Raw genomic sequence first — 27,829 nt, forward strand, 5'->3', positions numbered from 1 at the left:
ACACATTCCAGAATCAAATCCATTATTCAGCCAGAAAGTAAGCAGTAAGACCTTGGACTTGTGTAATGTATAGCATGAGAAAATAACTCATTACAAATATTATCAGTGAGTAATGGTCTAAGGGGCATGTAGTAAAATAAAATGAAATATAATTCTCAATGTTTCAAGTATCCACAAGAGTTTTCAAGGCATCACTATGCAGCTGGCACTCCGTCTGTGAGGGCAGCATAGAAAAGCAATCTATAGAAAATATATATATATATTTCTGTAAGACTTTTTTTCCATACTTTGCTCTAATCCTCCCTTTTTACTGAAAATTTGACCTCCTCATGCCACATAAAGAAAATCAATAATAAAGAAATCTGAGAAGGAAATACCTCTTTGGTGAACTGATCACAAAAGGAAATGATAATTGTTCCAAAGCAGTGACAGCAATATTTATGTTTCTCCAAGTTTCAGTGCAGAAGCAGTTTAGGTCTGCCTCCAGCTCCGTGCCTCGTCTGTGATGGATGTGGTGCAGCACTGAGGGCCACTGAAGACCAGCAGCCTGTGCTCATCTCCTGTGTGCTCAGCAGAACACGTGTAAAGTACCTTTCCTTCAGCAAACAGAGTGTGTAAGTCTGGCCTCTTTGGCTACAATGACCAAACCGTACAAATAATGTGGCAACAACACACTTATCCTTCAGAACAACGAGATCCAAACGCGTCTCTTCTCCACCTCAACTGGGTTCTTGGATGGAGAGAGGAGACATCTTTTCAAAGCTATATTCATACAGAGATCTATAAATGCCACAAGTCAATTCTTCTTCAAGTGTTTGAGGTCCAAAGAAAGTAAGAAATCAAATAGTATCTGAATGCGACACAAGTATAGATAAGACTAACACGGCCCTGTGTTTGAGGACTAAGTGCCTGTGTTGGATAGAATCATAAAGAAGATGTATTGCACTCGCTAATAAATGTTTGGATTCATGTCTGTCTCCTTTGCCAACTTGGTTAACCGCGTAAACTGTTTGATGCTTTCCTGCTGACAGAGCGGGGGGGGGGGGGGTCAACAGCACGCAAGTCCAGTCCAAAGGCTTATCAGAACCTGGTTCTCCTTTGAGGCTGGACTCCACAGCACGTTGGCATTCCACCCTCGTCTCGATGACGCCGAGGAAAGCAGCAGATCAGCTCGATGCTACATCACTGCAGGGCACCTGGTCCGGTCATGTGCACATTCTTCCATTGTTGTGTCATTATAAACGAACGCGAAAGCAGATCATTTATTATGTGAAAGCCTAACCTCTACATGGCAACACCTAGTGTGTGTGTGTGTGAGTGTGTGTGTGCGCGTGTGTGTGTCTGTGTGTCTGTTCTGCAGTGGCAACTGTAATAGACATTGTAATTCTTTAGATGAACGACAAACTTCCTGTGTAGGAGGTAATCGTAGTTGGAGTCCACTGAAGGGCAACACACACCAGCAGTGCGCTGCATGTCCACAGCGTCTGTTCTTTCTGTGTGAACCACCGCGTCAGTCGATGCAGCCGGCGTGTGTTGCACTTACAGCAAGTTCCTGCTTCCCCCCCCCCCCCCCAGAAAAAAACAAGCCAAATCTACATGTGAGGTCCTCTGTTCCTTTTCCGTTGCAAAGATGACAATAATTGTTACCACAAATATGTTCTATTTTTCTTTTTTGCACAATCTATAATGGACACTTGGATAATTTGACTTTCAGCGAGCAGCTGTGCTTTTCTGCACATGTGCACATCATTAAAGTGATTACCAATGTGCTGAATGATTAAAGTGGATTAGCAGGCGCCACATTCCTAATGACACTATTGTGACCTTTCAATGGAACTCATAACTAAAACAATGCTGTAATTTATAGCGAGCTCTTCAAGTTAAGGGGGGGGGGGGTCGTTAGGCCTGGGTGGCCCCCGGCTAAAGTGCATTAAATAGCACTGAAACAGATGTCGGCATTGGGCTGTGAATGGATGACTTCTTGGCAGGTTATTCATTGGTGGTTTACCAGCCCTTTGGTGACATGAGCCAAAAAAGTGAAGGTGGACACTGCGTCTCGTGGAGGAGGCTGCAGACACACACACGCTGTCATGGGGGTATTTAGGGCGCGCTGTCACGTCTGGATCTCTCGTTAACACGCTCCCTAGAATACATGCACAAAGCCAGCCTGCTGCCAAGGTCAGTCCTCCTGCTCCTCGCTGTCCTGCCGCGCGTCCATCCGCTTCTCTTTGTGACAGGAGAAAATCCGTCGCATCTCCTCTTCGTACCTGACGAAATTTTCTCCGAACCGGGACCAGGCTTTCAGGGGAACCGTGATGGTGTTTCTGTACGGCTGCCGCACCTCGCTGATTTTTAAAAAGACACCGTACCGGTTGGAGCCGACGTCAAAGTAGAACCTCTTGTTGTCCACCCGGAAGGACGCGGCCTCTGGAAGCTCGGGGTTGTCGTCGTGATTCCTGGAGCCGGTTCGGCCGCGGTCGTCGCTGTCCTCGTCACCGTAGTCTTCGATCAGCTGCGACAGCGCATCTCTGAACTCGATGAGCCCCTGCGCGGGCAGCACGATGGTCTGCTCGATGCCCTGGCCGTAGTAGCCCATGGTTCCGTGTCCTTTGCTGACAGTCTGCCGTATGCGGAGGAACCGACCCCTTTGGTTCTCCTTCAGGTCCAGGAAGTACTTCCTGTTGTCCCTCTCGATTAATTCACTCTTGAGGACGCGGTGGGCATGGTCGTCGGACACCGCGGAGCCGGTGGGAGACGGCACCGCGTGCGGCTCCTGCGCCCTCCTGCGGGAGTCGAGCGCGCGGCCCTGGCCGTTGTTGCTGCCGCCGCTGTGCTCCTCGATCTGCGGAGGCGCGAGGCCCCCCCGCAGTCCGATTCGGGCGTAGTAATCAATGAAGTCTCCCAGGCTGTAGCGGAGAGCGGGAGCCATCGACATAGACAGCGTCAGCTTGCTCTTCCTAATGTTGTCGTGGCGGCCTCTACCGATCCACACCTCGGCTATTTTCAGGAAGCGCCCGCGCACACTCTGCTTGACATCCAGATAGAAGCGCTTCTTCTGGATGTCGACGCGTTTGGAGGCTAACTCCTGGATGTCATTGCCCTGCTGCTGCTGCTGCTGCTGCTGCTGCTGCTGCTGCACGGATCCGGTCTGCACATATTGCTGAGGATATGTGGGTCTCGGTAGAGAATCTGATGCAATCTTACCCCTGCCTCTTTCCATCCCTCTGCAACATCCATCAGCCATCATGATTTATATTCCGCCACTAGACAGCACAGGACAAAGCGACCCCCCCCATCCCAGTGGGCGACTAACAGACGAATAAAGCAGGCTGTTTTTTTTCATACAGACAAGTTAGCCGGATGCCTCGAATGACCTAAAAATGGCAGCTAGTCTGGTGTCACCAGCTGATCGAGTCTCTGTGTCCCGAATAAAAGGTCATGCTCGACTATCTAGCCGTTTCCACTGCAAACTTCCATCGGTTTCCATCACCTACTCTCCTCACAGCTACCCCTTTCACCGAGGCAGCCAGGGAAGCAGCCAACCTGAAATGGGAGGAGGCGTCCAATACTACATGAACCCGATGAACCCATCCCCCCTCCTCCTCCTCCCCTCACCCGTCCTGAGAATACCTCAGTTAAAGAGACACGCTGTGGTTCTCACACACTCGCCTCAGCTGCATCGAGCTCAGTCCACAGATATTCTGAACAGGAATATCGATTTATGAGGAAAAGACGCCTCAGATCACACGGCCAGCCCCTAATAATGAGCCTATCGTGGAAGATGAAATATTTAGTTTATAGTCTCGTAATTATGGCTTTGAAAGCAACTCAGTTATTTAAAATGTAAGTTATCCAGTAATAAAGAATAAGTGCACCATAATGCACTAATCATATAATTCTCATTTGTGTCAGACAATTATTATATTATTTTATGTGAGTGCATGTTAGTAGGCCTACATGTGAGTGCACGTTAGTGCCTTTTAGTTCATGTGCTCCCTGTAAGACAGGGGTGTCCACACTTTTTTCAAAGAGAGCCAGATTTGATAATGTGAAGATGCCCAAGGGCCAACAGTCCCTGCTGACATTATTTTAAACAATACAAGTTGCCTATACATACACTATTATTTAATAATTATATTTTCAATGACACAGCAGGGATAATTTTATTTTAAATATGATCTTTAAAATGTAGCATTCTGGTGGACTCTGAGAAGAAAATTAAGTGATAAGACATTTACTTTAAGCAAAAAACTAATTTATTATTCAGTTATTAATCAGTATTTCATCTCTGGTTGAACAGCTGGATAGTTTTTTTCAATCTATTATTATTATTAACCTTTTATGGAGACAAAATCCATTGAGAACGAGGTCTCATTTTCAAAAGTTTGTCATTTAAAAACAAAGGTAGCAAGAGTAGCGAGAACCATCGCCTGTACAAATAAAGTGATTAGTTTTCATTGAACCCCGTTACTGTATTAACTTCCACTGTTACTGTAAAGCTGTGAGAATTGTGGCCTATCTTCTATTTTCAAATAATATGCATTCAATCCAGTTCAATTATTTAAATTAGAATGAAGAGTAAAGTAATAGCTGTGATCTATACACACCTCTGCATTAGCAACCCGCTGAAATGAAGATACAGGCACCTTAACCCTCTCTATCATTACTTCAGGGCCCTGTTGGGACCGGAAGTACCCTGGCTGTGGTCATCACAGTGAACAGTGTCTGGCAGTGTGATGAGAGGGCACGTGAGCCCTTGTTACTGTAGTTCATCTCCTTGGAGCAGAGGCAGCATTTAGCATACCCTGCCTTATCAATATTTCTAAAACACTGCGACAGCAGGAAGCTGTACTCACGTCTGTTTAGAGTAGACCTCCACCTTTATCCAGGCCCAGCTCCACCTTTATCCAGGCCCACCTCCACCTTTATCCAGGCCCAGCTCCTTCACATCTCAGCCCTGCATCAAGCTGCGCTACACAAACAGCCTCCTCTCCCTGAAGCTCTTTGACCTCATCATCTCATCAGTATCTGGGCCTCATCATCGTGGTCTTAAAAGTTATTGTCACCACGAAATCATCCTCATTCTACTTTGAGTTAAAAAAAACAACCTGCCAGCAGATCCGCCGGTGTTCCGGTTTAACGTTAACGAGTGACCGCGTGAACTGAACCGGGCATGTTTCATCGCGTTACGTTTTTTTTCCTCCTAAATCGCGATAATGACGAATGTTAACAAACAAAGTTCCGCATGCAGTGGACGTTATCCTTAACCGAGCAAGTCTGAACTGTAACGGAGGGAAAGACGGTGTAGACATCTTAACGCTGATTGGCCAAGACTCGACACATCAAAGATGTTTTATTGCGAAGATCACGTCATCACCTTTTTTCCTCGTCTCAATCCAATCTGAGAAATGCTGGCTGGCCAGATGACCCCCCCCCCCCCCTAAAGAGAAAACATCTACGGATCACGTGGATGATATATTTTCATTCAAAACGGCTAATTTCGCTGAAAAGCAACAAGTTTGCAGGTATGCATTTGACTCGTGGGCCCGCGAAAAAGGCCGCTGCTGTGTGGCCAAGTTATCTTGGAGTTGCTTCACTTTTCTAGCACGGTCGCTCTCTGATAGCTTGTTGAAGTATTAGCATGTTTTTTCTCGTAGTGTCTCTTTACATTATATCACTTAAACAAGGCAACAGTCTCATGACAAACTAGGCAGACACAGTTGTTTCGGTTTTCGGTGAAAAAATATGAAAGCGGCGGCCCTCTGTATCAACTTTCCTTATTTTACTTGCCGTAGCCATGACAGTTGAAGGGTCAGAGACAATTAAAAAAAGCCAGACAGTTACAGAATGGTGCCACCATGAGGTGAAAAGAGGAATTGCATGTTGAATTTGTATGATTTATTCATTCCGTTTTGACTGTGCTGGCGGGCCATAAATAATGCGTTTTAAGACAGAAGGCGCAGGCCGTATAAAATCTGACCTCGGGCCGTGATTGGCCCGCGGGCCGGACTTTGGACATGCCTGCTGTAAGAGCTCGCATCCAGGTTCAGACTGGTGCTAGCCTACAGGGCAGTGAAAGGAACAGCTCCTTCCCATCTCCAGGCCATGGTGAAGCCCTACACCCCCGCCCGACCACTTCGCTCTGCTGCATGAGGGCGACTGGTTCCCCCGTCACTCAGAGGTCCCTGCGGCCGATCGACCCGGTCACGGCTGTTTTCTGTCCTGGCCCCACAGTGGTGGAATGAACTTCCCACTGACTTCAGGACAGCGGAGTCACTGCCCATCTTTCATCAGGCTGAAAACTCACCTCTTCAAGAAGTACTACCCTGAGCCTTCCACTCAGCACTTGTTGTATTCGTATTAGTTTGTTGCACTTATTGTATGTTTGTTTCTGCACTGTACGTTTGCTCTGGTTTATGCTCTTAGATGCTTGTTTAAAAAAGGAGATGTATTTATGACTTCTGGTGACTAGTAGTTCTCTTGAATACCGATGTTGAATGCACTTCTTGTAAGTCGCTTTGGATGAAAGCGTCTGCTAAATGACTGTAATGTAATGTGAGTGCCTTTTAGTGCATGTGAGCGTGCCCCACTGGTTAGCTCCATATGAGATGTTCTGTAGGTTGTTGTACTATTACAGCTAATTAACAATTCATAAAAACATTTATGTTTGCTGAGCTCCAGAAAAGTAGAGCAGCAGCAACGGAACCTCCACGACCCAAAAAACCTTCACCTGTAGGGTGTGAGTGCTGCCTCAAATGTGCAATGTACCAATTTTCATTCACACTTCAGTAGTAGGCCCTTTTTACTACACTACACTACTATACTAGCCCATTTATGACAGAAAGAAAAAAACAAGTTGCATGATAGAAATAAAACATGCTAAGTGAATTCGATGAGATGTTAGATACCACGCCAAAAGTCAACAATTGGACTTAGTATCAAAATAGAATCTTCATTCTTTTTCTTTTCTTGGTGGAAAAAGGCTTCCATATCCTTTGTCAGACAATTCTACAAGTCTTAAGCACAATAATGCCAGCTGACAACACATTAGTTAAAACATTTATTTCATATTTCATAATGATCATTTACAGCAATTCTAAAACAGACAAACCCTTAAACTGTCAGCAGGTAATGAAATGCAAAACCCTTTGACAGTTTGCATTGAAATGAAATAGTGCTTTAAAAAAGTAAAAAATATAATACTTAGTCGTGGATTTTCCTAGTTGTCATGACCACTGTAACCAACGTGAGACTGGCCTTACTCTGCCACGGCCGGCTGTAACCAGATCTTCAAACTAAATAACTGTCACGTGAGCTACAAACTGTACATTTTTTGATTTCCAAAGGCAGTTAAAGCAGCAGCGTGTAGGATTTAGTGGCATCTAGTGGTGAGGCTGAACCCTCCTCCCTACGATGGCCTTCAGGTAACGGAACAACTTAAATGTCCCTCTCTAGAGCCAGTGTTTGGTTTGTCCTTTCTGGGCTCCTGTAGACTCCAAGGGGACCTGCTTCTGATGTAGATATGAAGGACTCATTGTATGATAACGAAAACACAACAACTCTTAGTTCAGGGGATTATACACTAATGAAAACACAGTTAGGAATACTAGATTACATTTCTGCTAATAGATGCCCCTAAATCCTACACACTGGTACTATAAAATGAACTTTTATTGAACCTGTAGTGACTGCAAGTACGTGTCAGTGTGATCTTTTGTTACTTGATTACATTCATGTACAGAGTATGTACTTAAACCAGAATACACTTCCTGTATTTTAAGTGACAATGCTCAAGTGATCAACTGTAACATCCCTGCAGAGGTAAACCCGTCCACATGAGGGCGCTATAGAGACAGACTGCTCAAACAGAGACAAAGGCACAAGTTAGAGACAACTTCATCCTCAGTCCGCCTGCTGTAGCACACATCACTCCCTAAACATGTGACATTTACTAAACATACGTGTGCGAGTATGTTTTGGGTATTATCTACTGCAAAGATGCGGCTGTGGAAGTTTTCTATGTGAGTGCAAAGCTGGTAAACTACCACTACAAGCTGTAATTCACATTGAAGAGTGCTCTCCCACAGCGTCAGGAAATATTTAACTTGGTTACGCGTAAAAGACTCTTCACTGCTTCAAAGACTTGAAAAGAACATTGTGACATTAACATGGCAATAGACAACTTCTCCATCCCCCCCAGCGTTTCCAAATGCTATTATTGTTGCTGCAGAGATAACAGGATCGCTTTCATTCTTCTTCCGAGATTACAACTGGCAACAAATTTGGCAACCATCAGAGGGAAAAAAGCAATACATATCCCTATTCAATCCCAGTGCAGCTCAGAGTAATCACAGGCTCTTCTGCCAACAGTACGGGTAAGCTTTATGCAAATAAATGCACCATGACATCACTGGTATGCAAATGAGAGAATGATAAATGTATAAAGACAGCTGGCACGCCGTTCATTCCTGTGAAAAGTTGCAGAGTGGCGCATGAAGCAAAGAAATGTTGACTTCCGGGAATAGAGTTCAGGTAAAAACACGTGAATCTTCCTCATCACTGGAACCATAGAGCATGAACACTACCGTTGCTTTTAGCCCCGCCTCCAGGCCCTGCCTCGTTCTTATTCACACGAACAGAGGGAGGTTTAGCACTTCTAGGACCTAATGAGCTCAATTACAGATACGTAATTTTACGTTACATTACGTTACCTGAAGGCCATCGTAGGGAGGGGAGTTGTTTGGCCACTATGTCAAATTTGCCTCAAAGTCTGCGCTCTTCCTGGGGGCTTGGTATGACGTTGGCGCTATTGCTAGCTACTTTCATTGGAAAAGAGCTGTCGACACACTGTCGAAAGCCTTCACCTTCCCTGGAGATCGAACCCGGTGGCAGACAGAACTGCACAGTGACAACCAGGCTTATAGGGATTCAATGGAAACATTATTCTATAGCCAGTACATCGTGCTATCAACATTTACTTCATAATGATAAGTTCAAGCTAAAAACCGGTCTATTGCCACTTTAACAAAGGCACAGAAGCATTCACATAGATGACACCTCTAGGTTCGTCTGCGCTCTTACTGTGGCCTGTAGCCACCCAGCTGATGCATGTAGCTGGAGGCCGGCGCTGTTGACTGGCCGTCTGTCGGTGTCGCCTGCTCACAGTCCTCTTCCAGGGGACAGAAGTCCAGAGGCTCCAGCACCTCCTGCTGCTCCATGATGTCAGTGTGTGTGGAGCAGGGCAGGCGGGGGAAACGCTGGGACTGTCTGCTGCCCTCCTGCAGCAACGTGTCTGGGTTCTCCTCAGAGTCCAGCAGGGGCTGCGTGGACTCGGACCGTGAAAAGACAGCCTGCTGGGGTTGGGAGTTCGGGGTCTGACCCTTGTAACCACTGGAGGCCATCACCGAGGAGTACTGAACGGTGCTGGCCGTGGTGTCGGCCATGTCGCCGCCCTCGTCGCTGTCGGACACACTCTGGCGAGGTGAGGACATGCAGGAGGAGCCACCGATGCCGCTGCTGTGCTCCTCGGACAGATACTTGTCCTTCTTCAGGGCCAGACTGGCCTTGTCCTCCTCGAACATGCATTTCCCATCGCACACATCCACATCGAGTACGCTGACTCCACACAGACCGTTCTCCTTTGGTGTCTCTGTCTGTAGAGGACAAGTTGAAAAGAAAAGTCTAATTATGATCAGACTGAAAAGTGACTGGAGCCTAAGGCCTCTAGTTTCACTAGTGAGAGCAGTGATGGTGTGTTAAGAATAAGGACACTTCTTAGTCATCTTATCAGTGGGCATAAAAACAACAAGCATAAACTTGACATTTATTTTGGAATATTCCTGATCCCAGTGGTTCCTCCCAGTGTTCCCCTCCCAGTGGTCCCTTCCAGTGGTCCCTCCCAGTGTTCCCTCCCAGTGGTCCCTCCCAGTGGTCCCTCCCAGTGTTCCCCTCCCAGTGGTCCCTTCCAGTGGTCCCTCCCAGTGTTCCCTCCCAGTGGTCCCTTCCAGTGGTCCCTCCCAGTGGTCCCTCCCAGTGGTCCCTCCCAGTGGTCCCTTCCAGTGGTCCCTCCCAGTGGTCCCTCCCAGTGTTCCCCTCCCAGTGGTCCCTCCCAGTGTTCCCTCCCAGTGGTCCCCCTCCCAGTGGTCCCCCTCTCAGTGGTCCCCCTCTCAGTGGTCCCCCTCTCAGTGGTCCCTTCCAGTGGTCCCCCTCCCAGTGGTCCCCCTCTCAGTGGTCCCCCTCTCAGTGGTCCCCCTCTCAGTGGTCCCTTCCAGTGGTCCCCCTCCCAGTGGTCCCCCTCTCAGTGGTCCCCCTCTCAGTGGTCCCTTCCAGTGGTCCCCCTCCCAGTGGTCCCCCTCCCAGTGTTACTGGTCCACTGCAGAATGAAAGCAGGCTAGAGCTGGAAAACCACACGGCGCTTGAGAGATTTGCTCTGTGCAAGCGAACCTTTGACAGGTCCGACTGTTATAGGATGTTGATTTGTCGCATATTGAATACTATACATGCTGTTACCCTCATGTGTGTCAGTTCAAAAGGAGTTCTCACTTTCAAAGGATAATCAGGAGACCAGTTTCCAATGGTGCTCTCTTCAGGGTTTGGAATCCGGGGCCAAAAGTTCTCCATGATCCTGTAGGAAGAGAGGAAACACTGAGGGTTATGTCTCAGCTTAGCGAAGATCTTTTCAAACATTTTCATTCACTATGTATCTGAGCAATGGGGTTCACGTCTGAGGACCGGAGGGTTTACAGCTGTTATGAATGACCACAAACTAGTGTGATGAAAAGCCTGCCATCATTAAGAGGCACATTTGTTTAAATGGGGACCCTACGTCTCTCCTCAAAGTTAAAGTTAAAGTTAGGATTTTATTGTCCTATACAGGACTGTCTCAGAAAATTAGAATATTGTGATAATCCCCATACGTGTGATTTAGTTTACTGAACCAAGCTGAGTGTTTTTCAAGGCTCAGGAAACCCTTGCAGGTGTTTCGAGTTAATTAGACGATTCAAGTGATTAGTTGAATACCCTACTAGTATACTTTTTCATGATATTCTAATATTTAGAGATAGGATATTTGAGTTTTCTTAAGCTGTAAGCCATAATCAGCAATATTAAAAGAATAAAAGGCTTGCAATATTTCAGTTGATTTGTAATGAATCCAGAATGCATGACATTTTTGTTTTTTTAATTGCATTACACAAAATAAAGAACTTTATCACAATATTCTAATTTTCTGAGACAGTCCTGTACATAAATGAAATTTGACTTCTGCATTTAACCCACCCCTAGCTTATTAGGGCTGCTGAGAAGCGCCCAGGGAGCAGTTAGGCAGTTAGGGGTTTAGTGTCTTGCTCAGGGACACTTCGGCATAGGACATGTAGCAGCCAAAGATCGAACCGCCAACCGTGTGGTTACCGGACAACCCTCTCTACCCATTGAGCTACAGCCAGTCGTGGTGGGCTTCAAACCCGGCTTAGGTGTTCAGACTTACGCATCTTTTTTGTAGACACAGAGCAGCATGGTCCCGACAACGATGAACAGAAAGCCAAGGCTCGCTCCGACCACAATGCCCTTCATCTCTCCTGGTGCTGAGGGAAACACAGAGAATACCACAGTCTACCAACAACCACACAAGCCAAGCTAGAGAGAAACAGTCATGTCAGTAGACTTCATAACAGCAGTCCAGCTGTGGTTGAGTCTCCACAATGAAGGAAATAAATTGAGCTGATCAACGTGTGTGTGTGTGTGTGAACAGAGCCCTCCCTCACTACATGTGCAGTTATTTATCTCTTATGAAAGCAGCCATTCACTGGATGTTTTCTATCAGCGCTGGTAACATATTAAAGTGCAGAGTCAGAAGCCTGAGATCAAATCTAAACTTGATCATGTTTTTGAGGAATGGAAAAAAACAAACATACAAAAAGGAAAATTTCCTGAGCATGACACAAATTATTAGGATTGAAAAATAGTATCCTGGCAACATTTCGAGTTATCGGGGTATTTACAAAAACGACAGATGCAAATGAGCCCAGTCACAGTTCATGTGCAGCTAAATAAGATCTCACGCCATTTCTTTGTGCATGTCTAGCAAGAAATAGATCAATGGCGGTCGAGAGGGAGTTCCATTTAAATGTGTAAGAACTATATCGTCATATAACCTCAACAGATCCTCTACATCCTGTTTACACAAATGCCTGACTCAAGCTAAAAAAGAAAATACATTCTTGTAGTATTACAACAACTTCTTCATCACATTATGAATGAATCCTTAATGGATTTTTTCTCATAATTGAATGATGCCTCTTCTCAAAACAGGATTTTGTGAACCAGGCCGTGTCAATAAGGTATCAATGAACAGTATCAGTATGCTAGATGTCCAAACTGAACTTTGGCTGTGACTTTGTGTGTGTTTGTATGTTGTTTCACAGTCTAATCTTTTTATGGAAAAGTCAAAATTGGCTTTGGGACATTTTTGAATCATCACGGCCACCAAGGTTTCCACTCACCATATTTCATAGTGGTGAATGAGTGACTGATGCTGTCGGCTGAGCCATTGATGGTTGAGACTTTGATCCAAGTGTCATACTTGGTGTCGCCTGTGAGTGACGTCAGAGTGTATGAGGTGGTGTCAGCTGGCACGGTTATTTCTGAAAATGAGCAAAACAGAAATGAGGAAATAAGAGTGGCGTTTGGGTACCGTCAGGAAAACACTTCCTGTGGTCCGACACTAAATAGACAGCCGTCTCGTTCTATTCATGGCAGAGCAACGTACCGTGAGTTTCAGTTCCACTTGTGTAGAATATGGTGTAGTTTGTGATGAAGCCTCGCCGACTGCTTTGGGGGAGCTCCTTCCAGACCAGCTCAGCCTTGTTATATCCCGGTTTACCGTTCAGTCTAACAGCGGGGGCTTCCGACGGAGCTGCAACCAACACGGCAACATCATCATGTAGCTAATCAACTGCAACTGGATTCAGATACAGCCTGACTTTGTACTGATGATTTGTGGCAACATCTCTGGAGGAACTGGTTGAAATTAAAAAACTTGAGAATTGAAATTTGTCCTATTATCAAGTCTAACAAAACTAAATTGTTTTAATCGTGGCCCATTATTGATTCAGAATTATTGCATACAGTTCCTGTATTCTTCCTCTTCATTAACACTGAATGCTGCGAAAACAGGAAGTCAAAGAAACAGTTACATCCTGTTCGAGTTTGCAGACCTCGTTCAGATTTATTTATACGGTTATGTAAACATAGATTTATGTGGAAATGTGGAAATGTGTATCTGGTATCATATTCTATCCTTTGCTCTTTTAATGTGTGCATGGGAAATACTTTGATGCTCGTTTTGAAGTGTTGTATAAAGAAGATGTATTATCATCAACCACACAAGATATGTTTTTAGATTAAACCTTTGTCCCACAACATGGAACGAATAGCCAACAATCTAGCGTTAAATATTACAACTACAGAGAAAAAGAGGATTTTCTACAAAACGTAGTGTTTGTTGTCAAAACTAAGAGCCAATCAGCTCTTCAATCAAACAACAGCCAGACGTTTCCCATCATGCCCTGGGTCTTGCAATCTGGTGGACAGCAACTGCAGCGTCTGGCTCTAAAAACTGCCTTCATCTCAGTGCCCACATGTTCATCAACAAATCTAACCGGCATGCATTGTGCGTCGATCGATTCCGCACAGGACTGGCCTAAGTACGGTGGCCCTGAGAGCTCAATGCACCACACATTAAGGAAACACATGCAGATGGACACAACACCAGAATAAAGCAACTTGCAGCATTCATGAAAAAGCGGCGCAAGGAAAGTGTCAAGGGGAAACAAAAAGCGATGCACACGGCTACGACAAGCTTCTTGTTGCTGTTTGTGGAGTTACTAAACCCGGACGTCAGCCATTGGTATTGGAAAATGACCTCAAGTTGATGTTTTGTTGGTTTATTTTAACACTGACAGCATGATTCAGATACGATTGCATATATCTGCTGTTAACCTAGCGTTAGCATTTAGCTCATTATTATAATATCTGAATCATGCAATCACATGGCAGGATAGCAGACTTCAACAACGAGCATTTTCCAGCCGTGTGTATCACTTTGTAGGGTCCCCTGGAAACAATGTCTGTTGTGTTGTGAGCTCATTTTCTAAGGACTGCGCGTGTATCGTCAAATGTGACATCATTTGCTTGTGTGGTGTCTGTTTGCTTGTGGTTTTTAACTTGCCTATGAGAGTAAAAAGATGAGATAAGTAGAGTTAGCAGCAGAGGTTCTGTTCCTGCTAAACTTAACGAGCCTAAAGCCCGGCTGTGAAAAACACAGACAAGAAAGGCTCTTCCTCACAGTAGAGCATGTGATGGCAGGCCAACCACAGCCCCTGTGACTGCTCTGTGGGCACGCTCACATTCTGGGTGTGGCACACTGGCAGAAAAACATATGTTCAATGACAACGATGTGTTCCTTGAGACACAACACAGGATGCAAAGGGAAGAGGAGTATCTCCACTGCACAGTGCATGTACAGTATTATTGACTGGACAACACTGAAATGTGTTACACCTCTTCACTTTGTTTGTGGTGAAAATTCAGGTCAGTTGTTAAAGAAAAATCATTTAAATATGACGAAATGCATACAACAACGTGTATCTTCTATAAACCCCACAGTTACCAGCTTCAAAGTATGTGGCTTTTTTTCTCTGTCTCACTTTTTTGTAAATGGTATATTTCTGAGTTTGCTGCTTTTAATATTCACAATATTTCAAAATACAATGGTTCACTACTTACAATGAGTCACTGATGAGTGTGTGTGTTATCGTACCTCCTTGCTGCAGATAGGCTGCTGTGCTTGCTGGTTTCCCAGTCCGTCCAGAGTATATTGGATACACGGATACATTGTAGTAAACAAACTTCTCAAGGTTGCCTAGATTTCAGAAAAAAAATGTTGTTAGTTTAAAGGAAGGCCCGTAGAAACCATGTAATTAGATTAAAGCGGAGTATCAATTAAGTCACTCCACATTGAGGGTTTCCACAGAACCTAACACCAGATATTAATGAACTGGCAGCCAAGAGAAGATGCCAAACATCTGGCTCTGGTACGTATGCATAAAATAATGAAGCCTACCTAAACATGTATTCTTTTTGCACTTTGTCAAATATCCCTTCTATCCTGTTGATTAAATGGTGACTCTATATGGCCCTCCACGTAGTCCCAATTGTTTGTTTTGTCCCTCTCTGGGATTGAGTTTGACACCATGGCATATATGCTGTATTATGCTAAAAGGTGTCATTTTGTAACGTTTTTGGTTGTTGGTGTGCCGCGGGATCTTTGTAATGTAAAAAATGTGCCGCGGCTCAGAGGAGGTTGAAAAACACTGAATTAAGTGATACTCAACCCAAATCCAGCTTTTCAGTACGACACACCCTGTGGGCTTGAAGGGTGGCTGGAGAAAAGCCATGTCAGCTTGGATTTACACATAATTTCACATAATGCAGTGCAGCAATCTGCACAGAAACTACATAACTATGCTGAATATGAATGCAGACTTGATGTTGACTGGATCACACCACATAAGCAGCTTTCGGAGTCTGTTCATCAGTTTTCATACTGTATAGAAAGAAGTGGCAAACATAGACTGACTGGAACGGTAGAAAAATTCACAGTCTATACCCAAGTTTACTTTTAGAGAGTTCCTCTCTAAAAGGGCTCATTCAAGGCAGTATCACTAAGTGATTACATTTTCATTCCCCAATATAGTCGGCTCACTATATCATGAATCATGCTCATTCAGGTTTCTATGAATGTTCGGACTGAAACTCACCACAACTCATTATTGGAATCTATTGCAACTGTGTACATCCAAGCTGACCAGTCCATGATGGACCTACACAACTATCTATCGACAGTATAGACCGTGAGTGGTTCATTCTCAATGAGGACATATTTTGTATGAAATATCACTTTGATGGCACGTTGGAAAGGAAAAGGGTTACCTTTAATGGCAGTGCGCCTGGTGTTCCTATGTTCCCTCTGCCAGTCCATCTGATCACCACCGACCCACTCCACCACGTACTCTGACAGACCTGTGCCGTTGGGGGGTTTCCACTCTAACCACAGCCGGCCCCCATGGGGCCACACCTTCAGCTCTCCAACTGGAGCGAGCTCTGGAACGAACGAACACACACACACACACACACACACACACACACACACACACACACACACACACACACACACACACACACACACACACACACACACACACACACACACACACACACACACACACACACACACACGTACGTTACTTTGAGCATTCAAAACAGTCAGAAAATGTAATTATTAGCTGTGTTGAGCAGCAGCATGAGTCTGTGTGCACAGGGTCAGACCAGACGCAGCAGCGGACTACAGTCCAGCCTGCAGCTGAGAGCTCGGCTGCAGTTCCATAAACAGCTGGAGTCTCTGCTCTGGACTGAGGGTAAGTTGTAGGAGGCTTCGTGAATCACCTCATTACGTTCCAAAAAAACAACGGCCATGTGGTGCAGCAGCACATCATATTGTGTCGTATAGAATATTTGGATGTCAATTGCACGACATACACTGAACTAAAAAATAAACCCAACACTTCTGTTTTTTTCCTTTAGTTAAAAATAAAGATCTAAGACTTTTTCTATGCACATTAAAGGCTTATTTCATTTAAACTTTGTCACACATTTGTTAACATCTTGTTAGTTAGTGAGCACCTGTTTGTTAAGATAATCTATCCTCCTGACAGGAGAACCTACAAATCCGGCTTCTTCACCTGCAACATCGTCTGACACTTGCTACCAGGAGAGCCGATGCAACAAGTCAGCAGGGTCTTGACCTGACTGCAGTCTGTTGCTGTAACTGACTTCAGTGGGCAAAGGCTCACATTCGATGGCATCTGGCACTTTGGAGAAGAGTTCTCTTCATGAATGAATGCGGTGTGACCTAGAACATGCACATCTGTAGCCCTAGTCATGTGAAATCCAGAGTTCAGAGTCTTCTTTTTTCAAGATAAAACTGCTCCTTTCAGAATGGCCCAAGACACACCTGTGTATCAAACATGCTGTTTAATCAGCATCTAGATATGCCACACCTGTTAGGTGGATAGATTATCTTGGCGAAGGAGAGGTTCTCACTAACACAGATTTCAACAAATTTGTGAGAAAAAAAATGTAGACAAATAGTTGTCCTCGGAGGTTGAGGCAGCGACCATGAAACTCAGCGGCCTGGGTTCCTGTTCCAGCTGGGAACCTTTGTTGCATGTCATCCCCCATCTCACTCTGTCCCCTCATTTGTCACCTCTGCTGTCCACTCGAAAATAAAGACAAAGTCAAAAGATACCGACTGGACTACGTAGCCCAGTTTTAAGGATAAATTAATTTGGAGTACTGACCTGGATTAGGTTTTTGTCTTGTTAATATAACAGAACAGTGGGACAACGAGAGGGGCTAGAGTTGATGAACAAGTCCCAGGATGAATAATGGAGCTAACAGCCATTACGTTATCAATAAAAAAGGTAAAGAACTTGTCTCAATCATCTATAGAAAAACATGGTAATGTAGAGAGCGGTGGTGAAACAATCGTGTTAATAGTGTTGAATAAAATCTTAGGACTTCTTTTTGAAGAAGAAATTAAGTTTGAAGAGTAAGCAGTTCTAGCTTCCTTTAATACAGCATTCAAAGAATCTCGGAGATATTTGAGATATATGCGATGCACTTCTAGTCCAGTGGCTTCCCAGAGCCGCTCGGTCTCAGGCTGCAGACAGCCCTCGTCCTATCCCTAAATGCTGCCACTTTGTCCACCAACGTGGTGAAATGCTCATTAAAAGACTGCATTGAAAATTCAACATCATTAAGATTCGTGTTAATACCACAGCAAAAATGCATTGAGAACAGATCAGCTGTACTTTTTACAGAGTAAAAATGTGGGGACGCAGTGCTCGTTTAAGACACAAGGGGTCAGCATTTACAGAGAGATGAAAGAAAATACATTTATGATCACTGATCAGTAGGTTCTTGGGAAGTCAGATAAAAACTGACCCGCTGGACCAAGAAGTCGATAAATTAAAACACAATAAAAGAGCTTTATGTACATATGCCAGTGGCGTACAGCGTTATAGCATTAACAATAAATGCAGCGGTTTAGATTATACAATGTAGGTATGCCTATAGAGTGTAACACCTACCATGTGCTTTTGTTGAGATGACCAACAATGCCTCAGCAGATTTCCCCACAGAATTGACAGCAGAGACGTACACGTTAACAGATTTCTTGTCAGCCAGGTGAATCTGTTGAAGGACAGTGATGGTGCCGCAGTCTGACCTGTTGACTGGGAAACTCCCCAACTCCAAACTCCCATTCTTCACTTTATCCTTTGGGTCTTGAATCTTTACGTTGAATCTTATTATCCTCCCATTGGCAAACACAGGATCCTGGCAGAAACAAAGTCACACACTGTATGCTACCTTTCTGCATAAACTCAGAAATACAACTGCTGCAAAAACAGTGTGGTCTTCAGAACCTGGGATGCAATTATCTCAAAGAAACCATTTGGGTACATTTTAACATTGTTTTGGTTACTATTATTGTGATGCCATTGTGCGCCTTTATTACCCTTATCCTTCAACGGTTAAGGCTTTGTTCAACAGAACTGTTGTCCTCCGAATAAAAAACACATTCAATCAACACAGTGAGTGAGTTTATGGTGAAACACCTTTGAAAGAAGCTCTATGTTGGGACTGAGACATGCTGTTTAAATTGATCTGCTAGTTTGTCAAGCCGAAAAAAACTCCCCTTGTTATCCACATTGAGGGAATATGCCACCAAATTCCATGCATGTGTTATTAATAGTTGTTCGACAATAATAGACTTAACTACTTTTTTTTACACATTTATCAGGATAGATTTATTGGTACTTTTAGACTCTTGATGATTTATTATAATTAATAATCTTTACCCTTTTTTGAGTAACAGGTATGTTCCTCTAATAAACAACAGGAAAATGCTAAATACTTTTACTTAGACTATTTTATTGCTGAGAGAATTTGAGTTCCCTTTGGTAAACAGTTACATAGTGTATATGTCTAGGGCATTTCTTGTGAAAGGCAAGAACGGAAGGATCTGGTATGTGCAGCATTTGTCAGAGTAATAAAGTTTGCATTCTTAGTCCGTACTACACTGTGTTGTTCTTTTATAATCCTAAAAAATATAGGGGTAACTAATAACGCGTCTAGACGATAGATGAGAACCCAAAATTTGGGTTGATGTTAGAAAGTGACCTCTAACGGGTAAGGCTAGACAGTGATCTCTAACGGTTAAGGCTAGACAGTGATCTCTAACGGTTAAAGCTAGACAGTGACCTCTAACGGTTAAGGCTAGACAGTGACCTCTAACGGTTAAGGCTAGACAGTGATCTCTAACGGTTAAGGCTAGACAGTGACCTCTAACGGTTAAGGCTAGACAGTGACCTCTAACGGTTAAGGTTAGACAGTGACCTCTAACGGTTAAGGCTAGACAGTGACCTCTAACGGTTAAGGCTAGACAGTGACCTCTAACGGTTAAGGCTAGACAGTGACCTCTAACGGTTAAGGCTAGACAGTGACCTCTAACGGTTAAGGTTAGACAGTGACCTCTTACGGTTAAGGCTAGACAGTGACCTCTAACGGGTAAGGCTAGACAGTGACCTCTAACGGTTAAGGCTAGACAGTGACCTCTAACGGTTAAGGTTAGACAGTGACCTCTAACGGTTAAGGCTAGACAGTGACCTCTAACGGTTAAGGCTAGACAGTGACCTCTAACGGTTAAGGTTAGACAGTGACCTCTAACGGTTAAGGTTAGACAGTGACCTCTAACGGTTAAGGCTAGACAGTGACCTCTAACGGTTAAGGTTAGACAGTGACCTCTAACGGTTAAGGCTAGACAGTGACCTCTAACGGGTAAGGCTAGACAGTGACCTCTAACGGTTAAGGTTAGACAGTGACCTCTAACGGTTAAGGTTAGACAGTGACCTCTAACGGTTAAGGCTAGACAGTGACCTCTAACGGTTAAGGCTAGACAGTGACCTCTAACGGTTAAGGCTAGACAGTGACCTCTAACAGTTAAGGTTAGACATTGACCTCTAACGGTTAAGGCTAGACAGTGACCTCTAACGGTTAAGGTTAGACAGTGACCTCTAACGGTTAAGGCTAGACAGTGACCTCTAACGGTTAAGGTTAGACAGTGACCTCTAACGGTTAAGGTTAGACAGTGACCTCTAACGGTTAAGGCTAGACATTGAGCTCTGGGTCATTTAGGTTGACGGGCAGCGAGTCTCACAACAGCTTTTGCAAGTCTTCGCAATTTATGGGTTATCATGTGGACAAGACCGTCATAACCCGTGGCTACATTATAGTGTAGGTTTCGACCTGACGTCCGTTTTGTACAACGTGATTGGTTATTGACTTTGTTCAAAGAGTGAAAGCTCGGAATCTACATTGTATTAATGTAAAAAAGAAAAGTAATAAAAAGAAAAGAAAGACACACAAGAAATCGCCCTCGGTGTGTAAAGGCTTTTACTCTGAGCTTAGAAAACAATATCAATATAATTTCTTTGTATCCAGTTAAGAGATTGAAGCAGGGGGAAACTCCAAGCTTAGCTTCATCAAAGGGGAGAACATACACCTACCCACAACTCTAAAGCTGTATAGAACATGTGTAGGCATTGCAGTGTTGGCAGCTGTCACTGTACACATTAGAGTTACTTCTCAAACTCTTTCAGACATCGGATCCACAGTTGCAGCAGTGTATCCTGATAAATGTCAAGCAGTTTGATAAAACATTACGCCGGGCCAGGTAGGGCTGTCTCGCTGAAATGTTGCATCTCTCGCGTGTGTGGTGTCCACACAGACAGCTTTGCAAATGGAAAAGGAAGTGTAGATATTCATTTTTCTCATGTCTTTGACATGTTCTACAGAGATAGACATATTACTATATTAATGTTGCTGGTATTATGTCAATATACTGTCAAAAGATCATTTTCGCGGCACGCAGAAAAACTAGGGGAGACCTCGAATCTAGAAGATGCGTCCTTGGGCAAGACACTTAACCCCAAAATTGCTCCCAAAGGCTTTGCCATCAGTGTATGAATGGGTGAATGACATTTAGTGTTTAAGTACTTTGACTGGTCAGGAGACTAGAAAAGCGCTATACAACAGCTATACATGCAGCTATTCCTGGTCTAACCTGAAGAAAAAGTTCCTGCTACGCATACGCACTGCTCTTGCAGCGAGTGTGGCCCGGGCTTTCTATCATTTTATTTTTTTTCGTGTTCTGTTTTCCAAAGCAAACGGTGCTATTTCTATTATTAGGTGTGACCGTGTTTGAGAGTTAAATTGAATGTGATGTGGTTATTTACCTTACAAATAAACTGCACTCGTCGGTTGTTAATGCCGTCACCTTCAGCAATGATTCTCCATACATCCGGTTTACCTGGTACTAGGACAAAGACAAAAAAGGAAACTAAAACTTAAATATCTCGTTTACCAAAATGACATAAGGAAAATCATCACACCGCATCTTACAAATATACATTACGACATTAGAGTCGGCAGATTCAGCGGTTCAACAATTCCTTTCACCGCTGTAAATTTGCATTTTAAATATTTTTGTCATCTTAACGGCTAGTGATCAATGAGGCTGCACGACATTTTGCACAAATTGTGTTTACCGGGCTGCACCCTGTGGCAGTCAAACCCCATTTGGTGCTTACTTTGAACAGTGCAAATCTACAGCTGACACTGATATCAATCAGTGCTTTAAGTACTGACCGAGTGCAAGGAAGGTCTCAAGTACTTAGTTACAATGACTCATATTAGCCTGTTTCCATTCAATTGTCAAGCAAATTTCAAACAAACTTTTGAAATGCAAATTAGGCTAGGTTCCATCAACTGGTTTTGATTTGAGCGAATAACCGCATCACTACATCGGAGTTGGCGCTATAGGCTCTGCATGGCTGTAATCCATCAGTAAATAGTAGAAGAACAAGAGACTGCGAAGCAGAAACAAAGTCAGCTTGGCCACGTACGATAGAAAAACGGAGAGGTCTTTCACGTCAGCTAGTATTGGACATGTTTCATGCTGCCGGGAGAAAGGTGAGGAAGAGATGATTGGATTAGGTTAGGCATTGACCTCAAGTATAAGAGGGTCAGGAAAGCACACTGGTCAGCGCATAGGACCCGAACACATCAGGTTGCCAGTACCTCGGCCAGTGGCCAATGCTAGCATTTGAATGCTGCACAGGGCGGGTCTTGCCGAGAAGAGCAATGGGATTCATAAAAACGCAACGCCGACACCAGAGCCCTGCACCTCGGACAGGTCGCCAGGCCACAGTGCTAGCTACTACACCACTGCGCCTCGCCCACGAACTACCTCAAGCGAGCAAACAACCTTTTTCCCCAGCATGTTGACGTTTCCATACAGCTTTTCTAATGCAATACTTCAAAATGTGCATACAAATATGTGACTACATATAGTTATTGTGTCCATCAGGTATGACAAATATTTGACAATGAATTTATCTGACGTTCTTCAATTGTCTTTGAACACCATGTTGTATTTGTTCACCAAACACTTTTACTTGGTCAAAGCAGTCTGAAATGTCTTGTCATAAAACTCACAGTCCTCTGGTGTTCTCTTGGTAGCGTTGGTACTCCAGTTGCTCCAGTAACCGTGGCCCTCTCTTGCGTTTTTGCAGCACACCTGAGTGACATATACTGTGTCTGGATGAAGGTTCTGGAGTCTGAAGGACTGTATGTCCATGGAAGTGTCATTAAGAGGTACCTAAAGGACATTAAACACAACTCTTTTATTGATTTGGTCAACTAATAATTAGAAAAGACAAACAGCAAACTTGTCAGTTGACCAGGCATCAACAAGAAGAAAATAACACAAAAATATGGACCTGAAGAAGAAAAAAAAGTTACTTTGAGTGTTCTAATGCAAAAAACATACTTACATAAGTCCAACTTTGAGATCCATTTTGGCAGAATCTTATTTTATATGTTAATCTCACATATTCTTTAGGAATAGGATGAGTCCAGAATATCACCAGGGAGGTGGGAAAACTCTTCTCGGAAATGACTTTGACATCTGATGGAGGGTTTGTTTTCACTGTGACAAAAGACACAACAAGCTGTTGTCCTGAGTCACATCTCAGCATTGTGACTGGTGTGTACAGGTTTTAGACCAGACTAGGTCAGAACAAGCAGACATAAAGATGCAAACTTACCAAACATGCCGGCATCCTCATCCAGATGCTCAGACTGTATTTCCCCCAGTTTATTGTGTGCCTCCACCCAGATCTCCAGCGTCATATGATTGGGGAAAGTGGCTTCAAACTCCACTTGGACACTGTTGTTTTTGGTCGTCTCATTATAGTGCTTAGGACCGCTGACAAAAGATTTGAATACCATTTAGAGGAACTCAACAGCAAGGCCTACACAGTGATACATACAAATGGGACTTTTTTACACATAAATATATGCCCATCTCAGACATGAAATCTGTAACACTGCTGGCTTCATCTGCCTGTTGATGAAGAACAAACGTGATGGCTTGAAATAAAACCAAGGAATAGAGCAGTGGTGTCAGTTCTCTCACTGGCTGCAGCAGTGATCACATGTAAAATGTAACTTGTAGTTGAATTATCTCTGTGACTTGACTGACAATTATTGTCAGAGTTTCATCATTTATGACATCACGTCCTTTTTTGTAGCTGAGTGCGGGGGGAATTTTATTCAACGGAAAATGTAATGTGTCCTTCACACACACGGTCAACACTTGATTTCGGAAGAAGGAAAAACATATCTGCACTGGCCTCGGTGGGTTCAAAGGTGAGGTCTGTTGCACTTGTGACTAGTGGTGTAACAGATCGATCCGTGATCGGTTCGGATCACACCTCACAGTTTGGCACACTTTTTACAGTTTAATCATCATAGTGTGTAATAAAGTTGTACTGCTGCTGTTCCTTTTCCAGTAACAAGTCCCTGAATATCAATGCAGAGTGTCAGTGAACAGATATAAAGCAGTAGTGTGTTCATGTGAACGGAGCGTGTTAGAAACGTTTAACAGTGAAAGTCATGGTGAGCGGAGGAGCGTCAGAAGCTCCCGGCGTCATTTAAGTAGCAGGTTTGGGAGCATTTTGTCTTCCCTGTAACTTCTAACGCCTTTAGTTCTTTGCTTTAAGTGTTCTTGATGTTCTTTAATTAATAAATGGAAAGCAAAGTTATATTTGACTCCTCCCCTTTTCTTTTCTTTGCCGATACGAAAAATGATCCGAACCGTGACTCAAGAACCGTGATCCGAACCGAACCGTGAGGTTTGTGATCCGTTGCACCCCTACTTGTTACCAAAGTCAGCTCAAATGTAGAATGGTGCTATAGTGGTTTGGTACATCACTGCTGCACAGGGTGTGGAAAAAGCTTGTTGTCACTACTATCTGGCAGGGCAAGCAGGATTAACAGACTGAGTGAAGGGACTTTTTAAAACTGCTCAGTGTTTCCCCATATTCATTTTAGGAGCAGAATTATGTCAAATAAAATATTGTCGTTAATCATCCTTAAGACAAGGTGGAAATTCCCTCCAGGCGTTCCTGAGATATCCCGTTCCTGAGAATGGACAGACCAAACAACATTTATTTTGCCACAGAGGCATAAAAACTTCTAGGGGTATACTCACGGGTTCACTGTGACATAGAGTGTGTATAATGTATGGACTTCTTCGGTTTGACGTCCTACTGTGTCCCACTTACAGCTGATCGTTCTAGAGATGTAATTCTTCTCCTGAACGGCTACACAGGACAGATTCTCAGGCTTCCCCGGAAGATCTGATATCGAGACAAACAACACAGAGACATCTAATTTGCTTCATTTTTTAGTAGATGGTGTTTTTTTATATTATATTATATATATATATATATATATATATAATATATATACATATATATATATATTATATATATATTACGAAACTACATGTTTACCTCTTTTCTTTTTTACTGACACAGGTATTAATGTATTTGTGAAACAACTCAACGATAAGAGTAAGGTTATGTTTAATCACAAAAGTGTGTCTACGATTTGGTCAGGTTGCTTTTAAGCTCAAATTCAGACTACACTCTTCCTTAGGCTCAGAAAGTCTAAGGAAACCGAACACACTGGATATACTTAAGTGTCCACATCCCTGTAACAGTTGGTCTGCGAGCTCTCCAGGATGTTACCGGCATGTGATCATGTGAAACGTGATCATGACTAATAGAAAGAATGACCAAACTTAGAAGCATTAAATACAGGTGGTTAGAAAACCGCTACCGGTTTGGAAGTCCTGACAAATCAAACTTACAGCCTTTCGTAAGGTAGATCCCGTGAACAAATATGCCGCCGTTCAGGGCACAATAGGGCGACTCTTTCTTGCAGAGGCAAAATAACCACTGAGATTCTCCGGTGATGGGGACAGTGACATTGAGAGCAGATTCGTTGATCTTGGTGTATTGTTCTTTGGGTACAGTAGTCTCAGACAGATTCCAGTAGAGGTCATCTGCTGTGACTTCAGCTGTGTTGATGATCATGCATGTAGCCGTGAAGTTGGTCCCGATCTCTAAAACTGGAGACTGTGGGGCTATCACCAAATGGTTGTTGTATTCTGAAGTTGAAGGAGAGCAAGGCCATCAGAAAACAGCGTCAAATGAAGATAAAAGTAACACCTGTTACCTTTATCTTCAGAAGACTAACACAATAAGAAAACAATTCAATGTTCGTTATCAAACTAGTGGAACACATTTTTCTGACTAGTGCACTGCATGCCCATCAGCTCAGCAGACTCTTAATGGGAATGTGAGAAAAGCGTGTAGGAATGCAGAAAACAGTATACAAATCTTCTATTTTTTTCCTGGGGGAGGACTCCACCCACGCACTTTTCAAACCATCGTTACGCCCTGGACTAGGGTAACCAAGTAGGGAATTCATCCTCCATTACATTTGTTAGGTCTCACTGATACACACTATGGGCCTTGGTGAGAAAAAAACTGAATGGAAGCATAACTTAAGTAATAATAAGTTTGTTTTCTCCACAAGGTTGCTTTAAGAAGCAGGTAGGGTTAAATGTATTCTCAAGGCAGACATACTGACTTGTTATAGCTGTGACATGTATGTACAATACCAGGGCCCTTGAGTTCAAGCATCTAAATGGAATGCGCCCCTCATTAACGTTATTAATTCCACCAGTGTTTCCTGCTGTGACGCATAGAAATAACCGTGGCAAAAAGATCTAGTGCACATCATTGTTAAAGTGTTAATGTAGACGTTATTGTGTCCACTCCAGGGCAGCAGCAGATGAGACATTACGCATGCAAACAGCGGCAGAGAACTAGACGTGACAATGTGTTCAGCCTCTGTGTGTCTCCTGAAAGACAAACAGTGGCAGGACTCGGGGTGGAGAAGGGTACTGACCAGTTGCAGCAGGAAGAGAGGAGGCAACGCAGGCTAACACCAACAGCTGGAGAGACACCATGATGACGACTAGCTAGGAACACAAACCGAGAACAAAACGTCAGACTGGAGAAAGTACCGTTAGCCTCACCTCTATCTCAACCATAAACGATACAAACTCACCACTTCACCACCTAGCCTCAGTAACTAACGCTAAACTAAGCTAGTCATAGAGAAACGACGTCACGTATTGGCTTTAACTTTCATATTCTCTGTTCTCACTTTGCTAAGATACTTGTGTTAACGCTCGCTAAGAATGCAGTGTTAGCTGGTGGCTAACGTAGCGTTAAGGTGTTCCATAAAAAATAAGCACAGACTATGTTAGCGTGTGGCTAACAACGTACGTCGCGTTACATAGTAGTCACAGTGCTGAGAATTCAATATTTAGGATAGCATTGAGAGCTGACATTTTTGCCATCCCTGTTAACGCCATATTGTTTCCGCAGTCAAAAGGAAGACGTTATCACTTACCTAACTGGCTTCAATGTTGGTCCCTGTGTGATCTCTGTTACATCGATACCATATTCATGTATTGCTTAAATCGAACAATCGCCAAAACAAGAATTGTAGCTGTATTTTGTGTCACGTCCCAGTGATTCTGGGGTAGGACCGCCCACTTCCCGTCAAGGGAAACATGTGTCGCAACATGTTGCGCGTGTTGCGCCACACCGACATGATCTAACAGCATACTGATGGACCCACCGCTCTAATGGTGAGCTCTTTGGCATACTAGTGAGAGTTTAGCGATCTGCTCGCATGCTCAGTGAAGACATACTATTTGCTGATTCGTCCGATAAATTGTCCGTCAAACATATCTGACGAATCGGTGGTTTCCTCTTTTCCTGTCTCGGATATGCGCCCACCCCCCTGATATTTTCCAGTATGTCTCCGCCCCTCTAGTTCATATGAATGCACGTACCCGTAAAGGTTCGTGAACATTGACGTTGCAGAACAAGACAACACATGATGTGATTGGGAGGGGATCATTTTACTGTGATTGCCTGACCGTTACAAATCAGATTGCTGATCCGTTGTAAAGAGTTTAATGTCCAGCAGTAGAGTATTGAGGCCTAACAGGCTGCATGTGTGCCAACTCAGCAAGCAGGAAACATATTATTTATTCTCAAACGGAGAGACAATAGCCAGTCCTACAGTAAAAACGTACAACCCAAAGTAGCAGGTTATATCATTATATGCTAAATATTTCAAAAAAGCTTACAGTTACACAAACTGATCAAAAAGAATAAAAGATATGTCAAACAAGACTGGCAAAACTAGGCTGTTA

The 27,829-nt window shown here is 43.7% G+C and overlaps 2 protein-coding genes across 3 annotated transcripts; both read right to left on the reverse strand.

Moving 5' to 3' along the window:
• Positions 1 to 2,179: 2,179 nt before the first annotated feature.
• purg (purine-rich element binding protein G) lies at positions 2,180 to 3,477 on the reverse strand (the record flags this gene model as incomplete). Its single annotated transcript, XM_079179567.1, has 1 exon — positions 2,180 to 3,477. The coding sequence occupies exon 1, from the start codon at positions 3,245 to 3,247 to the stop codon at positions 2,180 to 2,182; it is 1,068 nt and encodes a 355-aa protein (XP_079035693.1). The 5' UTR covers positions 3,248 to 3,477.
• Positions 3,478 to 7,053: 3,576 nt separating this feature from the next.
• Positions 7,054 to 27,151, reverse strand: il6st (interleukin 6 cytokine family signal transduce). 2 transcript variants are annotated; one of them, XM_079178844.1, is made up of 16 exons: positions 27,016 to 27,151; positions 26,506 to 26,578; positions 25,400 to 25,699; positions 24,737 to 24,884; positions 23,289 to 23,449; positions 23,016 to 23,170; positions 22,678 to 22,840; positions 21,417 to 21,496; positions 18,210 to 18,456; positions 15,991 to 16,161; positions 14,819 to 14,920; positions 12,767 to 12,913; positions 12,501 to 12,641; positions 11,486 to 11,582; positions 10,543 to 10,624; positions 7,054 to 9,653 (listed from the first exon to the last, which is right to left on the reverse strand). In XM_079178844.1, the coding sequence occupies exons 2-16, from the start codon at positions 26,564 to 26,566 to the stop codon at positions 9,078 to 9,080; spliced, it is 2,631 nt and encodes an 876-aa protein (XP_079034970.1). In that variant the 5' UTR covers positions 26,567 to 26,578; positions 27,016 to 27,151; the 3' UTR covers positions 7,054 to 9,077. The 2 variants fall into 2 exon arrangements, with proteins under 2 accessions (XP_079034970.1, XP_079034971.1); XM_079178845.1 differs by having other exon boundaries at positions 26,506 to 26,574; positions 27,016 to 27,065.
• Positions 27,152 to 27,829: the final 678 nt, after the last annotated feature.

This window comes from Pholis gunnellus (genome assembly GCF_910591455.1).
Source record: "Pholis gunnellus genome assembly, chromosome: 18".
Classification (NCBI taxonomy): domain Eukaryota; kingdom Metazoa; phylum Chordata; class Actinopteri; order Perciformes; family Pholidae; genus Pholis; species Pholis gunnellus.